The following is an 18,009-nucleotide window of genomic DNA, read 5'->3' on the forward strand; positions in this document are numbered from 1 at the left end:
CTGAGTAGCCACAAGACTGGAAAATACTTACCCCTAATATCACCAGGGCAAATGGAAATGAGAAGGTGGCGCTCACCTTATGAGTGAAAACACATCTGACCCATTTTAGATCTCACAACAACCAACGTGAGGGATTGTTAAAGCTAAAAATAAATAAATAAATAACACAAGAGGAACATCCAAGGTCATTTGTCTGTTATATTTGTGCGATACAATTTGCTTACAAAGAATTAGCCTGTTCAAAAAACTTAATTCACTACAGAAGTGAGGTCTGCATATAACCCAAACCCATACAATGCTGTCTATATTAATGTCCTTGATAGAAAAGATGCCATTTGTACCTGACATGTGGGGGATGAGAAATGGATTAAAAGCATGTACATAGTGGATGATGTTTCATCCGGTTACATCTGTGTAAAATATCACAATATCGGGATGCCCTTATTCTTTCCCCCCTCAAATAAAGAAATAAAAATAGAGCACTTCTGAACTCTGCGTTTAGTGGTCACATGAATAGGTTAGGTGAAACTTGGGAGAGAGAAAAAAAAAGACTTCAGGGCAGCGCTCTGTGCTATCAGCCCATATAGACACTCCTACCAATCCACGTCTCCAGACCACTGGTGCTTGTTAATCGCCACCACTGAGCCAGAGACGGAGACAGAGGTGGACGCATTTTGTCGTAACGACGCGAGCTGAAACGCTAAGTGCGCAGTGACAGAGGAATAAACCAGCCAAGGCAGATAGACAAAGTTTTGTGGGACGCGGTTTTCTTTTTCACTGAACGTCATCCTGGTCCATGGGTTCAAGTTGCACATAGGAGTAGGCTACAGGTTTCCAATGGACAGACACTTGGAGACGGCTGGCGCAACAAGCATGGGATTATTTTTGTAATGTGGATTGCTACTCCCTTGCAAGAAAATAAAGGTCTGCTGCGGAACAATGTGAGACGTTATGCGTCTTGGATTCTCGTGTTTCTGGATATCTTAAAAATCATTGGCAACAGTTGAGAAGTTATGCGCAAAGGATTGTACCCTCCAACCCCGGGACCAACATGGATTTGCCGTTACAACCCTCTGCCCCTTATTTAGAGAAGTTTTAGCCGGTCCACTTGTGTTGTTGTAAACTTCATGTTTGAGAACAAATCGCCACATTGGCCTCTTGGATTTTAAAGCGTCGCCTGCCTTTGGATTGGATTTCCAACACCATGAACTTTATTGACAGTTTGACACTATTATTTTTGACGCTGTCAGCTGTCAAGGTGAGTCGTATGTCCCAGAAAGCGAACTGGACCGAAAAGAGAGAAACACCAATCGACCTTCTATTTGCGACATGTAGTTACTGGTCATTAATGTGTAGCTCGTCCTTGCCTTTGCTCTGGCTAGGTCATCGCTCATGTTTGAACAAGCTGAAATGTTTAGTGGCTTTGGGGAGATTTAAACAGCCATTACGCAGAGCCAACACTATATAAACCAAAACCACACACTCGTGGGTGGTGTGTTTTTTGTGTTGCAAATGTGGCATGAGAGGTGATTTTGGAATGAATGTTGTGAAGTTTGACGCTAGGTGATTGCAGGCCTGCTCTAAAACCACCTTGGAGATATTATTACGCTTTAAAGGCGCAGTTCTGAATTAGGACATGTGAGCAGGTTCACTCCTGGCACCGAGGCGACCCTCATGGTTAGCCCGCTTCAGTCACAAGAAGCACAGCTTTTCACACTGAAATGTAACACTCGGATCCAGAACAAGATATGCATTACTCCACAGATGAATCAGGTCGACTGGGGAATCTTAATGGCTGCTTGAGAGCGCACTGTAAATCGTGTTCCATATAATCATTAATCAAGCGCAGCGTGTCCAAGGAGGCTTTGAGCAAAGGTTTCAAGGTGAAATAATAAAGCAGTTCACCGCTTCAGACGCAGGCTGCAGTGGCATATTTTTCAACATGAGTGGACTGAAAGTGATTTCTAATATGAGCTTCCCACTTCAGATCAAGCAAATATGTTATATGTCGCTCCCCTCTCCAGCATCCCATCCGAAATTAATGAGGTTTACCCCCCTCCACGGTCTAACAAAGTGTTTATTTAACTAACTGGTTGATCTCATGACAGCTAATCCACCCAATCAACGCTGAACAGTATCAGGATGCTGCCTCGACTGCTCATTGCCAGTCATTCTATCATCACGCGGTTTAGGGGCCGGTGTTCGCAGCTTGACACCCGTCCATTAATAATACAGTATATAGTGTTTTGGAGCACTGGGGTCCCTCAGCCCTCAAGGCTGGACCCTCTCACGCCACCAGAAGGGGGTGGAGCCTCCGAACAACCAGAACTTTTTTTCTTCAATTTAGGAATGGAATAGAGTTTACTCGCTTTCCTCACAAGGCCAACTCACTCAATACATGCCGGTGCTACGGGACCGGGTCTCACGCAATATTGGCGAGATATTGCACGACTTGCGCGCGCGTTTATATGAAAAAGGGAGGGAGAGACATTGAGAAAGAAGGGGGCGCGCTGTGTTGTGCGAGTGTGTGTGCGAGTGTGTGTGTGTGTCTGTGTGCGCGCGCGCTAAGGCGACAGAGAGTTGTGCGTAACGAACGCACGGATGGAAAGTTGCCAAAATCCTTTGTGGTCCGGTGTGGTGACAGCTACCCCCTGTGAGGGAAAGTAGCAGGCTGAAATTCTTACCGGTTTTAATGGCAACACTTATTAATCCGTGTTGCCTGGAGGCAGCGGGGCACACATTATAAGTCTGGTAACTGAAACAAAAGCGACACAGTAACTCAGACAGTTTTTGAAGTTTTGCCACGTAGCAGAATTGAGGTCGACTTGTTTGGCTCCGTGAACCTCTGGTCAAATATTTGGCCATATAAGGCCTTACACACAACACATGCAAGGCTATATAGTAACTACCATACAGGCAACATAAGGAATCCTATTCTGAGATAAGTTCTTTCAAAACGCGTTTGCTTGTTTATAGAAGACACAGTTTCAACATCTGACTCTCACTGCCCCATACTCTGAGTTTAGGCCGGTCTAAGATAAGATACATAATGTGCTTTTTTCATATTCTGGCAGTGGTCAACAGAAAATGTCAAAATGCAAATACATTTTTTGCGCAACTGTGGATAAGTAAAGGGCATGGGCGACATTTCGCTGGGCTCTTGCACAATGTACTGTAACTAACAGATTGTCTTTCTCCCCCCCCCCCCTTGCAGAGTGCCCACATACCGAAGGAAACAGAGAGAGGTCCACATGACGGTAGGTATCCCACAGGGCACCGTGGGAATACAGTCTGCATTGGGCTCCCTGGCTGGCACACAGCCAAACAGTGGGCTGGTTTGAGGTTCACCTTGACATTAAAAAGGGAAATTATCGCCTCCTGGTGGACAACTTTGTAATTTGACCCCGTCCAAATCTGCCCCCCCCCCCCTCCAACCTCTCACTTTTTGCTAAATGAGAGCAGTTTCACCCCTAAACCTCAACACTTGGACGTGTTCATCTTGTGCAGCATTCCTCCTTGTTTGAGGTTAAGCAGGGGAAATGTTATGGTGACCAGACTCTGTTATAGAGCGGAATTTCACCCTCTTGGCTCACTATTTCATTTTGCACAATCACAGCGTTGCTCAATCTAATTTGGACAATCAGAAGCTGAACTTTATGATATTGTTCAGGCCCACCATGTTTGGTTTGGCTTCCCAGAGGGCTGTCAGGCCGGGGTTGTGTTGGGTTCACTAATGCTCCGAGTGATATTTTGGAGGTGTTGTCTGTCTGTGTGCTAATATCTTTCTCAAGAGCAGAACTCCTGCAAAGACTGAGAGAGGGGGGAAGTAGACTGAAGGTGAAACAGGCTGTTATTGTAGAGCAGTAGATGAATTACTGAGCTGAATCACGATGGGGCAGAAGAAGGGCTATAAAAATGGGGTGACAGTCGAGTCCAGCAATGATTTGGTGCAGCAGATGGGGTGAAAATAGATATTTAGACTGATAGAGTGCTTATTAATCGCAATAGGAAATTGCATAAGCAGGTAAGTCTCTATTTACTTGTATAAAACCAAGGTTACCAAGTGCTTCTTAATGGAACAATAGAAATAAAACGTGTGTGTGCATGTATGTGTGTGTGTTTCATCTCCTTCACTTTGACTCCCTTGAGAGGCTGCCAGTGTTTTTTTTAATTCTAGTCTCCTTGTAGTTGTCTGTTATTGTTACGGCACAGTAGTATTCAGGAGTCAGTGGTTTAGTCTAGAGCTGCTCTGCCATTTTATAACCATGCACACTGTGACTCTGTCTCCCAGTGATCCCTTTAATGGAGGTGTACAACAAGAGTTTGTGCCAGCCTCGGGAGCTGCTGGTGGAGATTCTGCAGGAGTACCCGGAGGAGGTGGAGCACATCTTCATACCGTCCTGCGTGGTGCTGACGCGCTGCGCCGGTTGCTGCAATGACGAGATGCTGCAGTGCATGCCAACATCCAGCTATAACATTACAATGGAGGTCAGCGGCGTTATTTACAACAGCAATACTTTGGGTGTTTTGTGCAGAAGGGTTCACAGGGGGTGCGGGTGACGGGGGGGGGGGGGGGGGGGTGCCCTCTTTGCTTTATCTTCTACAGTAAGGATGTGCCTGAAGTGAACACTGTATTACTTTTATTTCCACCCAAATATGACAGCAGAGGGGCACATCGGCTGCTTTAGTGTCCACTTCAGCCCATCCAAGTGGCCGTCGTGGCATTTGGGCTGAAATGAAGGTGGTGCCCCTTTTTAAATTTAAACATCAGCCCCTTGAAGGGAACTGTTTGCTCTTGATTCAAGTAAAGACTTGTAGTGAAGGGTGACGATCTTTTTGAGCTTTGCGTCTATTGTCCCTGGTTACTGTTCCGTCCGATGCTCTATGACTTCACAACGGCCTGTTAAACATTTCAATTTTAACATCTTGAGTCTTATAGTCCTGTTTTTGTCTTAAATCTCCCCACTCATGACAAACTAAAGTAGACGTTTCCAGCTGGTCAACAGTTGGCACCTTCCAGCTCTTGATTGGCTGAAGTCCCCTGAACCATCCAATCATCCGAGGGGCAGGGTTGGAAACCACAGAGCTTTTCCGAAACAACACAGTGACCTTACTGTTGGTCCTTTTGTTGATCCTTGAGTCCATTTATATCTGCTTTTGCCTATTCTGGAAAATGTGGGGTTGTAACTCACAACACAAAAGACCTGTAAAATATGTAGAAACACTATAAATCCACATGTATTTTATTCAACTCTGTAACAGTTTCTCTTCTTCTTCTCTTACAGATTAAAAGAATAAAACCACAAAAGCAACAAAACGATATTTTCATGAGTTTTACAGAACACAGCGCATGTGAGTGTAGGTAAGAAACCTTGAACACACACTGGAACACACACAACACCACTGAAACACAAAACCACTGTACTATTGTGCAGCAGAGCAGAGGTCGACCAAACGCATCATGTGAAGTTATTGTTTTCACTTTGCCTCCGACACATTTAACAGATACACATCAGGTAGATTCATATCTTATCTTTGCTTCTTTCACTTCTTTGATCTTAAAAAAAAACCCGTGACAGTGTAAAACTTTACACATCACTTATCTTCATTCCCTCACCTTGCTCAGGTAAAGGAAATACATTTGTGTTCCTTCAGGTCATTCCTGGAGCAACATCAGCTTGATAGCTTTAGTTACTGATCTCTGAGATTAGCACTGTGTCAGTGTCGTCTCTGTACCCTCCAGTCGCAGTCAGGTGACGTCTTCTGCTGTTCAGTGACCACACATTTACATCTTATGACGCACTTTGTTACTCTTTTCTTTATTTTCCGAGGCAGATAAAGTTGTTGTTTTTTTTTTTAAATCCAATCTATTAAAGCCTGTCTTTTATTAAAAAACATATTTGATCTGTGACGTTAATGAGTAAACTGTGACACAGAAGCACGAGACATGCATCATCCTCCTGCATTTAAGGGGAATTTAATGAGCAAACAAATATTGTAGGAAGCACTGTTGGCTGAGAGTCAAGCTCTCTGGTCATTATATGCCTCTTTTCTGAGATACAAAGTCGAAAGTAAGTTGTTAAGTTAGTCTCCCTGCACTCAGTGAGGCTGCCCCCGTCTATCTGTAGAAAGCTATTAAGAAATGTCACTGAACTTTATGCTGTACTGCTGACTGCAATCTCTGATGACTCCATATTTCTTTTGTAAAACCATTTAGATGATGCGATAAACTTTTAGGGCAGCTTTATAAAAATAAAGGTTGTACTCAATCTATTTAGTATTTGTAAACTATATCTTTAAGAAAATGCTATATAGACGTTAAGTGCGACTAACAGTTCATTAAGTCACTGTTAAAATGTTACATCTTTCCAAATAGTCAGAAAAAAACAATATGTAACCTGGTGTAAAGTAAACTACACTCAATTATACATTTTTAGGTATTTGTATTATTCCCATTTTATGCTACTTATGCTCTAAGCAGTAACCTTATACAGTCGTGACGCAGCTGTAGGAGAGTAAACAGTGAGCCGACATCAATGAGATAAAATTTCAGACAGTAACCCTGAATCCCGCGTGTAAGCAATATGGAATCCAGCACGCGAATGGCAGACGCCGCCACGAACAATAACAACTACTATATAATAGCGTGAATTTGCCTTCATGAAAATCTTAAGGATTATACCTGTATCAGTAACAATAATCCAATTCAACATTCTTTGATTTTTGATAGCCAGAAGGTCTTCTGATGATTTACATATACATGCACACACACATTTACCTTCATGCTTTAGTTATTGTATACGTCTCTCAAATAGAAACTTGGCAAGGTGTCTGTGACCTTCTTAAATGAAACGCTGTTTCCCAACACATTTGGCTAACTGCTGTCTCTGGAGTGTGTTAGCAGATTTATTGCTCCACACTGTTATCAGCAAGAGTTGTCACATGGACAAGTAATGAAACAAACCTGACAACCTGCTATTGTAGTTATGTTTGTGTGTGTGTGTGTGTGTGTGTGTGTGTGTCTCCATCAGTTAACACACCCCTTTGTGTGTACACTGCATTATTTCCTAACAAATCTGGTTCATTTACCGAGGCCAGGCATTTGAAAGTGAAAGCCAGGTTTATCACAGTTTCTGGTAAAGGACGCTGACGTAACACGATTTGAAAAGATTGATGTGAGCCCACCCATGCTGATAATGAGCCTTCTGGTCTCTAATGATCTTGATCTGTATCTGTTTACCAGGAAACAATGGCAGGCTGCGATCTAATGTCATTTTGTTTTGTTCCTGCGTTTCAGGTTAAAGAAAGAAGTGAGAGAACAGAAAGAAAAGTGAGTACAGCGCTCTTTCTGCATGAAGATTGGGTTTTTTGGGGGAAACAATGGGGATTTGAGATTCGATCTTTTTTCAGTGTTGCTCTGCAAACAAACTCTCAGCCGTCTGCAACTCTCAGCCTTTCTGGCATTATCCCATATGCTCTTTCACACTTAATTGATCTGTTATTTTCTCCCCCCTCTGTCTCTCCATTTTCTTTCACACACTCAAACACACAGAAAAAGAATACTCCGCAACGATAATATTTCATTAAAACCCCAGCAGACAAGCTGCTACATGAGACCATGTTATGCTGAGATTAGCATGCAGCTCTCAGGTGATAAAAACAGGGAATACCAGCTTAATCCAGTCAAGTGAATGAGTGACACTTGATGGGGTCATTGCCCTCTCTAGTCCTGTCCTTTACACCATCCTCGTCTTTTCTATCACATCTTTACATTCCTCTCCTCTCTTCTTTACCGTTTACATCCCACTTAACTTCTGTTACTCCTGTTCCTGGCTGCTGTGATATAGATAACAGTGTTTTTGAGGAGCTTTTAAACTTTTGTGTTTTATGATCCATGCTTAAGTTATCTTCCCTTCTCATGCAACAGAAGTCAGTGTGCTAAGAGTAATAAAACTCTTTAATCCTCTTTCTGTGACCGGTCGTTAATATCTTTCCATTGCAGGATGGTCGTTGGTCGTATTTTGGTTTTATGTCAGGTTGTCTGTCATATAGATAAGGGTTACCTCTGAGGGCTCCTCTTTAACCTTGTCATAACTGTTTACGAGTCCAGCATTGATGGCGTGCTGCTACAAAGTGATGGTCTTAGGGTCGTTCAACTCCTGTTTCTGATGCTTTCATACTTCCATGTTAGTTTTAATGCTCGCTGCTGACCTCTACCATGGGGTCTGCGGTTCTGTTAGGGTGAGTCACCCCGCTGAGGTTGTGAAACCAGTTAACTGTCAACTTCCACAGTGAAACTGATTTTTGAACAACAACAAAGAGGAAATTCTTTAATTTTACAGCATGTCAGCTTCATCCTCTTCCTTACAGATTGGGGATGTATTTATTACTGAATCCCAGCTGGGTCTGATCTAGCCCCGTTTGTGAGCCCATTTCATTATCATGAAATTTGGTTTATGACCCAACACTTGCAACCGTACATTGTGCTTAGTGCTAATTAGCTCATGCTAGCATGCTAACACTAAGATGGTGAACATGGTAAACATTATACCTGCTAAACATCAACATGTCAGCACTGTCATTGTGACCATGTTAGCAATTAGCTCAAAACACTGCTGTGCCTACATACAACTTCACAGCGCGGCTAGCATGGCTTTAGACTCAGTCTTGTTTTTACCTGTTATCCACTGGACAAAATATTTAAATTCAATATTTCCATAGACTCAACTGGCAACTTCCATGGTTTACGCAGAAAACTTAATGTAGCTTACAGTGAAGTAGAAAAGGAGCTCTCCTTTCCTAGTTCACGTCGTCACGGCATCACCATCTGTGGTAATATTGGTTTTAAACACAAATTTTTCCTCACAAAAACATTTCATCGTTCCTCGCAGAAAGCAGGTATCTATGAGATCAGGAAAACACATTTAAAGATGCAACCTGCCGCTTGATAACAGGTAAAAAGAAAACTGGAAAGGCTGTGTGACCAGATAACAGAGTAACATATGGAGTGCTGAGGTAACAAATGGAGCTAGGTCTGACCCTACGATGTACACATGTGCACAAATAATAATTCCTGGAGCTTCAATGTCCTGCACCCAGAAACTGGCTAATCATAGTGTGGCCAAATTCTTATTACCACCATTACACCACTTCACAGTTTCACAGTTTTTGTGCTTTTAAAAAAAAAAAAAAAAAAAAATCAGCATTGATGTACTGCAAATACCATCAATGACAATAGAAAAATGTGATTCAATTTGATTATAGTTTATTACATACAGCTAAAACATGAACTCATCTTGCATTTGAACACACAGACAGATATTTTAATGCAGCCTACACCTGTGAAGATCCAGGAGTATATTCATAAACATGCACCCGTTTGCTCTCATTGTGCCGCGGTCTAAAAAACATTGAATCCGCCATAAAGCGCTGACCCAGATAGAGTGAAAGATGCAGTTTTTGTGACGTTTATTGTCCCCAATCCAAGTGGGAAATTTCAGAATAACTGCCAGAGCCAATCCTCAGACTATGAATCTCTTTCACACGCTGCTGAGTCATTGTACTGTTTTACAAAAATGGAACATTTGATATTCATCACATTCACAAATGACAGGATGTGAGGAACCCATGTACAGTGAGGTGCATTACTGTGGGAGTGTCTTCACAAACAAGGACAATGGTTGCTTCAGCTTTTAAAAAGTTGGTTGCGTCATTATTATTTATTTATTTATTTTTGTCTTTCTTTCTTTAAACTCATATCCTCCCGCACTGAAAATATTGAGATACAAACATTGATGTTAACACTGCCTGATGCCTTTCTCATAATGTGACAATTTATTATCCCGAACAAGTCAATCTTTAACAATAATCTAATTAAACAATAACCTGTTTTGAAATACTGATTTCTTTTTCTTTGTTTTTTTTGGCTCTTGCATTTACAGAAATCAAAACACAGAGGCTAACACATCAGTCCATCTCTCTCCTCAGTCTCTCAGGCATCAATCTGCGTTGTTGTCCTCTTTCTCTTGCAGAAAATCCCGGAAAGGCAAGGGTAAAGGCCAAAAGAGAAAACGAAAGAAAAACCGTGACAAAACAATTCACGATGCGTATGTCAGCTCCGCCTTCTCCACCTACTTGCACCTGAGTGTTGCTCTTCTCATAATTAAGCTCATTTGGGAGGAGCTCCTTTGTCCGTTTTAATTTGCCCGTTAACCTCTTAATTTGCCCGTTAGCCATTATCAATTAGCATGTTGCTTCCGCGCATTGTCCTAACTTTGTCTCATCAGTCATGTCCTACATACTCAGAACACCAGTTTCTAAGCTGCCCTGTTTGCTAACATGTTTTGCTAACGTAGCTTTAGCAAAACTTTACATAACAGCGATACAGCAGACTTGCTAGCCATATCCCGCGAGAAGTGAACCATAACCCATTTCCCCTCCATCTAATCTCCTCCCAGCCTAACCAGCACAATCTTCAAAAGAAAGTCACTTCTTATGAGACTGGAACGATGGTTGGGATGAGATACAGCGGTGTATCATGAAAACAGTAGAAACCTGAGGTACAAGTTGCTCCTAACATCTCGTCACGTCGCTAGTATCATGATTGATAATGGACATGTTTAAAGAGGCTGCAATAAACAGATCTTGGGTCGCTGTTAGCTGTAACTTGAACCTTCTACTGAAACAGATCACGGCTCCACCATCATGGCTTTGCAAAGGCCGGCTCATACTGTTCTGGTATCTGTGCTGGGATCACCAGGATTGTAATCACGGTCCTGTGCTCAGTGTTGAGTCTGTGCTGCTTTGCTGTGTCTCGTACCCGTCTCCTTTGCACTCTTTGTTCTTTTCATCTTTACAAACAGGTTTTGCTGGCCCGTGCATTATGCTGGTACTTTTTATGCAATGTGAAGATAAGTGATGGCTATCTATTGCCTTTTTTCTGTTTTTTTTTTTGTTAGGGGGGATTTGTAAACCAGCAAATTGTTAAGCAAGCACTGTTTTTGTGTCTTTCTTTGCCTGCTTTTGTCTCTGAACCCGCACAAAAGCACCCATATTCTATTCAAAAAATAATATAATGATGATCTCTTGTTTCTTCAATGCTCATACTGTGACAGAATACATGTATGTGTGTTCTTTTGTAATTTGTATATTGAGATGTCAATATATCTGAGCCTTCATCTGTCCATTTTCAGCCTCTGTTCTGCATCTAATGTCTCTCTGTGGGAAACACAATTTTCGGTTTTCACTCAATAAAATGAAACCTTTCTTAACAGAGAACCAAGCAGACCCTTGAGTCTTCTTTATTAAGAGTTGAACAATTGTAATAGTGAGAGCAAGAGGTGTAATGTCATTGATCCAAAGCCAACTTGTGTCCTTTCGTGTTGCATGATCCGGTCCAGAGCTTTGCTCGCTGCATGTCTAACACATACAAGGCATTTGTGAGCGGTCCAATCAACGAGGGAGGGCTTGGGGGGCGTGGGTGAGGGAAATTTACTGCTTGAATATTTGCCTGCAATGCTACCCAACTGTCACATGCAGAACAACTTTTCAGGCATTGGCTTGGAAGAGCAAAGCGGAGCATATCAAAGGGTTGGCCTAAGGGTGACCTGTCTTGGTTATAGTACACTGTGATAATCTGCCTCTCCCCATCTCTGTCTGTCTGTCTTTCTGTGTCCAGTGTTTGTGAGCCATGTTGTGATCACTGCTCAGAGAGGAGAAAGCGTTTGTTCGTGCAGGATCCTGCAACCTGTCGGTGCTCCTGCAAACACACAGACGAATACTGTAAAGAACGCCAGCTAGAGCTCAACGAGAGGACCTGCAAGTAAGTGTCGCCGGTGAAAAAACTGAAGTCAAACGAGAAGTTCAGGGTTCAAAATCAAAGAACACACATTAAAACACATTGTCTAGACAGTGATGGTAATTTTTTGGAAAACATATAATATTTCCTGTAAATTTCTGTCATATCAATTTTTAAGCCAATAGTTCCACATTTTGGAAGATGTGCTTCTTTGTTTTGTTTTGTTTTTTTTGTTGTATGTTTTTTGCCGAGTTAGAAGAGAGGATTGACACCACCCTTGTGTGTGTTTGATAAAAATATGTAGCTGGAGCCAACAGCCGATTAGCTTAGCTTAAAGCAACAACGGCGATGTGACAATGTCAAAGAAGTCGCTCATAGTCAAGAACCTAAAGTATCATCACCTCAATCTGCAACTCCCCTGTATTACTCACTGTCCAGACCGCAACTTTAATTTTTTGGTTCATGGCGTCGTTTTCAGTCTGAGCAGACAGCTGTTGAGTGTAAAAAAAAGCTCTGAAAACCAACCACACACTACCTACTCAGCACCAAACGGCAGACATTGTTAGCAAACAGCTGGTGAACATAGTGGAGCATTTAGCAGCTAAATAGCCAGATGTTTCCCTCAGGAGTTGATGGAGGGTAGTAAAATATTGGATTTACATTCATCAGATGACCAGAAACACAACTCCAAATGAACGATTATGTTGCTCCAGAGCTGCTGGATGTTCTTCGATGGCCGCCCACAGTCTAGGGTCACCACTGGTTGTGAATTTAGCTCTTTATGTCTATGTGTGTGCGTGTATTGTGTCTGAGAAAAGGACGCAACAGCACAAATCTTCTGCTTTTTTCTTCATTTCTTTCTTGTTTAGATGTGACAAGCCAAGAAGATGAGAGAGGTGGGAGCACCAGATGTACAAGATGAAGGAATATTCTAAAGATATTTCACAGCACAGCACTTTGACCTTTGAACCGTAAGCTCTTCTTTTCTGTGGAAAGCATTCCCCTTGGACTGGCTGAGAGAGAACAAAAAGAAAGACTGAACTGAAGTTTCCTCCCACTGTATATCTGTGTGTATATAGACCATGATAAAAAGAAAAAGAGTACAGAATTGTTATGCTGCTACAGAAACAAATAACTAAACCTATCATTTGACAAAACGCAAATATCCGGCAAGTGGTTTTGCATTTCTAACAGGCTTGCAATGCAGGTGTAGTCTTGTTGTCAATTCATTGTATGCAATTACTTCACTGGATATGAGTCTACTGTGGTTGTGTGTCAATCAAAAGTTGCAAAACCTCTCAATCTAAGATATATTTAACTGCTAAAACAGCGGGTGAGGCCGAAGAAGACATGGGTGCGCCCTCCTTTCAAAAGTGACGGATGGATTTTTGTCGGCCGATGTCTACTTTCGCTTTGGACTAAAACAGGAGGACACTGGGACAGCTGATGGAAACCTTGAATCTGTGTCTTCATGATATCGCTTCCTTCCCTCAGAGGACATTGCAGGGCTGACATGGACATACACAATGTTTTCACTATTGTGATCAGCTTGCAGGAGAAGAGGCTCTGGAGTGCCATATACTTTTAAAGGGATACTGGTCATCAATAATAGCATTTAATGTTTTGCTATGTCCGACATGAAAACCACTGAAACATCCTATACTGTAGTTTGATTCCATTTGAAAAACTGTGCCTCACAAAAATGTACTGAGAAATCTTTCGAGTGCTTTTTAAATTATTTTTGTTTCATTTTTCAGGAGAGGGGATTGTCAAAGTAGTTGTGTTAGTTGTTGAGCTCAATACAGAATCCATTGATTGCATATCTTCTTCTCTGAACTTGTACATACTTAATATCCCTTTATGCCATAGTCCACTCTAGATAATTTATAATGCTATAGAGTATTTTTCAGTATTCAGCCTTCTACCCATATTTAATTTGGTCTATTTATATATGCAGTGTTATGTACCTGTGGCTGTCCCACCCCCCCACCCCCCAATGTGTAAGGTCACTGATGGCTACTCGCAGCATGGACACTCTCTGTGCTTTTCTACGAAACAAAAAAAAGAAAAAAAAAAAAATCAAAAATGATTTGTTAACATTCCCTAGATGGATCGCTTGTATTGATGTGCTAATGACATCTCTGGATTTTCAACCCCTCTTATCTAAGGGTGTGGGTGCCGTGTAGAGTTTTTAACGTTTCTGTGCGTTTGTGTCCATGTGTGTGTGTATGAATGTGCGTCCATGTGCATTAGCCAATGTGCACATCTGCGTGTAGGTGTTAGTAAGTTGTATTTAAGTATTTAAGTATGTAGCGGACCTGTGTTTTGTCCGTCCTGCAAGATGCAAATACAAATAAACTACTGCTAGCAGCTCAGTATACACTACCACAACACTACCACAGTTTTAAATTTTAAAACAACCTGCCATCAGTCTTAGAGCCCTCGTTATTAGTTCTCTTTGTCTCTTCTTCTCTATTAACATGTTTTCTGTGTCTATGTAAAACAGTAAAGCATATTTATTTTCAAATTATATTGTTTTTATATAAAATAAGGAAAAGGTTGCTGTGTTGTGAATGCTGTGTTTTCAAGAGATTTAATTAGGCAACATGAGTTTCCATGTTTTTGTGCGGCAAGCTGATACTCACGCATCTAATAAGAACCCCTGCAGAATGTAACCTGAGCGGAAAATAGAACGGCAAAATAAGAAATTCCTGCACTCTTTTCATGACAGACAGACCGAGATTCATCCTTATGAATAAAATGGCACTTTGAAGCAGTGTGCAGTAATTTCATCTGTTAAATCGAACTCTAGACAGCCATTTAGGAGCAGTGGAGGAACTGTGTGTCATCACAAAAAAGGAAGCTAAAATATTTTTCAATGGCCATAGGATTATGTAATAGCAAATAACAGAAGTTAACTGTGTTTGTGGTTGAGTTTTCATAATGGTTAACAAAGAAAACAAAGATTTCTTCATGTGATTGAAATGTTTTCCTGCACAGTTATTAAGTCAAGCACACAGACTTCCCCTCCCCATCGGAAGACTGGATTTAAAATTAAATTTAAAAAATTAATTGTTTTTATGTATAAACCTTAAGATCAAGTTGAAAATAGTTATTTTGCTGTTAGTAAGACTCAAGTAACGGCTTGGGGTGGTTAAAGTTAGGATAAAAATATGGGTTGGACCATCTCTGCCCATAATTGCATAAGAACATATAATTCTATCCACATTGAATGCTCATTAACCTGGCGCTGATGCAGAGCAAAAAAAAACAAAAAAACCACATATTTGCTGCAGTGAGAAGTTGAATCTGGCTAAACTTTTGCCATAATACAATGCAACATCATCTCGGCCAATCCAATACATGAAAGCTCAAATTCCTAGTAGACCACTTTGTAACATGAACAGGCTGATTCTACCATTTTCTTACAATTTAAAGATAGAGGACGTCGTGATTGTCACAATAATGTCAAGACAGTGTAAAATCCTCAGAGTTATATAATATTGCACAGTGCTTTGGCATCTGAGAAGCCTTCAAACTCATGAATCTATTACCTCCCGATTCATATTTAATTGGCTCACTGGTACCTGAAACAACACAGCTTCCCTCCGAATTTGCTCTTGGCATTTGTTCATTACACAAACAAATCCTGAACGACAACATTTAAGAGGTCATTTTGTAGGTGATCCTTCCGCTAGACTTACTGAGGCGATCTCTACTTCATCATCAAGAAACAATGCAACTTGGTTGTCAAAACGACTGGAAAGACAGTTCTGGTTTGACTGCAGAGTTAGGCTAACACCTCCACTGGCCCTTTTCCACCACAAGAACTTTTCCAGGAATCTAATAACCTTTTAAAGAATTCGGAAACATTACCTGGAACAAAGGTCCCTGGAACATGTTTCCAATTATGGTTCATGGGCTGTTCTTCCTGTACCTCACTAAACCTGTTTTTTCTACTCTCCTTTTATTGGTGAAGAAATTCTCACTTTTTGGGCATGTTGCTGGAGTTTTGACACTGCAAACTTGATATCTGTAGCCTCCCAATGAACATTTTTCCGTTCCGCTTTACCAGATTATCATGTCACCTGTCCCCCTTATCCACCAGGGAAGACAAAGAGCAGTTTCAGCTACTAGAGAATGGGATTAGTGACTTGTTCAGTGACACTTCAGTAGTAGTTGATCTCTAGGCCCCTGGACCAAGTCTAACCCGTATGAATGTAGATTAAGTGGATGTTTTTGGATCTTTGGCCATGTTTGTTTTGAAACTCGCTTCATCTTAGCCCCATTGCTTGCTACTTGCCATTGGATTAGCTCCTGCATGGCGCTAATGCTCTGCTCTGCTCTCCCTGACTCATGCTCTTTCTGTGCATACCTAAATATAAAGCACACCATATAATCCCTGAAAATTGTGGGGCCCCCTTCACTGGGTAAAACACCCCAAAGAATGTCATAAACCATCTAATCTGTGATTTACCAGGAACCCAGAACTCAGCAAGCTAGCTAGCTGCCTGTCTAGCCCAACTGTGTTGATTTAACATCAGTTTGGACTGTTTGGCTTGTTTTAATCTGATATTTAATGGGAAGTATTATGACAAAAAATTTGATAAGGAGGTTTTAAGACAAGCAGTGTATCATTTTAGTTTAATTGACGATGAAAGAAAACTAAGTTGCCTTTCACCAACTTTAAAAAAAGGGAGGAGTTTTATCCTGTAGCTCGCCTGATTGTTATTTCTCTAAACACATAGTGTGATTCATCAAGCCCAGAGAATGCCTGAGTGTTTTAAGGGGAGACTAAAAAGCACATTAATCCTTGTTTTATGTAACCTTTAAAACATATTCTGACCCTTTCAGGCTAAAGAGAGAAAACCTTGCATCAGACCTAAATCTGTTTACACAGTCACATTATGGGGACTTGTGGTCCTTATGGGGACAAAAAGCAAGTCTCCATAATGTAAGTCATAAAATGTCAACGTGAATGTTTTAAGGTTAGGTTTGGGTTAGACTAAGTGTGTAGGCTACTTTACATTCACTTTACTTTCAATTCTAGTTTAGAAATGGTCTTATCTCTTGTACACTCCCATTTGGATATAGGACCATTTCTTGTCACATAAAGTGTGATAGATTATTAAGGAGGAGGAAAGAACATGGTTCAGGTTTTATCTGAGCCTGCGTCCTTATCAGGCAAAGGTTTAATGTAAAAGAGTTGAATGTGATCTGAATCTAATCTCACGTGCCTTTTCCTGGTGATGCAACTCTGCTTCACGTCACTTACAAGTCATTGCAAAATGAGAGTGACTAACACAACTTCTAAAGCACATGATAGTTCAGGCCATGATACACGCATAGGTTAGGATAACATGTTCAGCAACCGCCAATCAAGAGATTTGGATGCAAATGCTCCCCTGACAACAGCTATTATTGACACCAAAGAAACACAAATATAACACCTGTTTCATTTTGTTTTTAAATAAATGTTTTTAGACTATGATGACTTCTCATCACACAGGATCCAATTGTGTTAGACGCGTAACATCCAAAGTAAATGACACAGAAGAATAGCAGATACTATATGTAGGTTGTCAGGTCAATTTGAGATCTGACCCCTGAAGTAATTTTGCAATTTGAAAGACACAGCAGCCGTTATAATGATATGAGGTATACTACCAACAATTAGAAAAATGAGACCCAGGTTGTGAAAAATGAAACCTTTAAACCTGCATCAACTAATTCTTGGCCACTTGGAGGCAGTGGAAATAAGCCGTAAACACAACATTCATATATTTTCTCTTTTGTTAAGTTGAGATGGCAGGGCAAATAGTGTACAGTGGCCTTTTCACTGGAAGTAGCTGCCTAACTGACAGTGATGAGAGTGAACCAAAATGGTAAAGTTGCAAGCTGTAAAACCAAAACAATGAGCTGAAAGATGCTAAAATACTCCATGATGGAGGCTATACCTAGAAACTAGAATTACCTTACTGCCTCGCAGTTGTATGCGTCCGCCACTCAGTCAACTTGCAGTTTACATCGATGTCTCTATACTGTATCTAGTAAAGACTTTAAGTTGTAGCCATGACAGTAGATGCATCAAATATGGATGTTGCTGCACAGAAGCTACAAATTCTACAGCGTGGATACTTCACACACATCTTCAACCTAAATTCTAATCAGTTCATCCAAGTGAACATTTGTGCCAAATTTGAAGACATTCC

The 18,009-nt window shown here is 41.1% G+C and overlaps 1 protein-coding gene across 3 annotated transcripts; it reads left to right on the plus strand.

Moving 5' to 3' along the window:
• The first annotated feature begins 588 nt into the window (after positions 1 to 588).
• Positions 589 to 14,573, plus strand: vegfab (vascular endothelial growth factor Ab). Of its 3 annotated transcripts, none has more exons than XM_056404987.1 (8): positions 589 to 1,258; positions 3,215 to 3,257; positions 4,292 to 4,488; positions 5,286 to 5,362; positions 7,298 to 7,330; positions 9,942 to 10,106; positions 11,678 to 11,821; positions 12,667 to 14,573. In XM_056404987.1, exons 1-8 carry the CDS (start codon positions 1,205 to 1,207, stop codon positions 12,686 to 12,688), a joined length of 735 nt encoding a protein of 244 aa, XP_056260962.1. In that variant the 5' UTR covers positions 589 to 1,204; the 3' UTR covers positions 12,689 to 14,573. The 3 variants fall into 3 exon arrangements, with proteins under 3 accessions (XP_056260962.1, XP_056260963.1, XP_056260964.1); XM_056404988.1 differs by having other exon boundaries at positions 601 to 1,258; positions 10,032 to 10,106; XM_056404989.1 differs by lacking the exon at positions 9,942 to 10,106 and having other exon boundaries at positions 603 to 1,258.
• Positions 14,574 to 18,009: the final 3,436 nt, after the last annotated feature.

The sequence above is a fragment of the Seriola aureovittata genome, chromosome 19 (assembly GCF_021018895.1).
Source record: "Seriola aureovittata isolate HTS-2021-v1 ecotype China chromosome 19, ASM2101889v1, whole genome shotgun sequence".
Classification (NCBI taxonomy): domain Eukaryota; kingdom Metazoa; phylum Chordata; class Actinopteri; order Carangiformes; family Carangidae; genus Seriola; species Seriola aureovittata.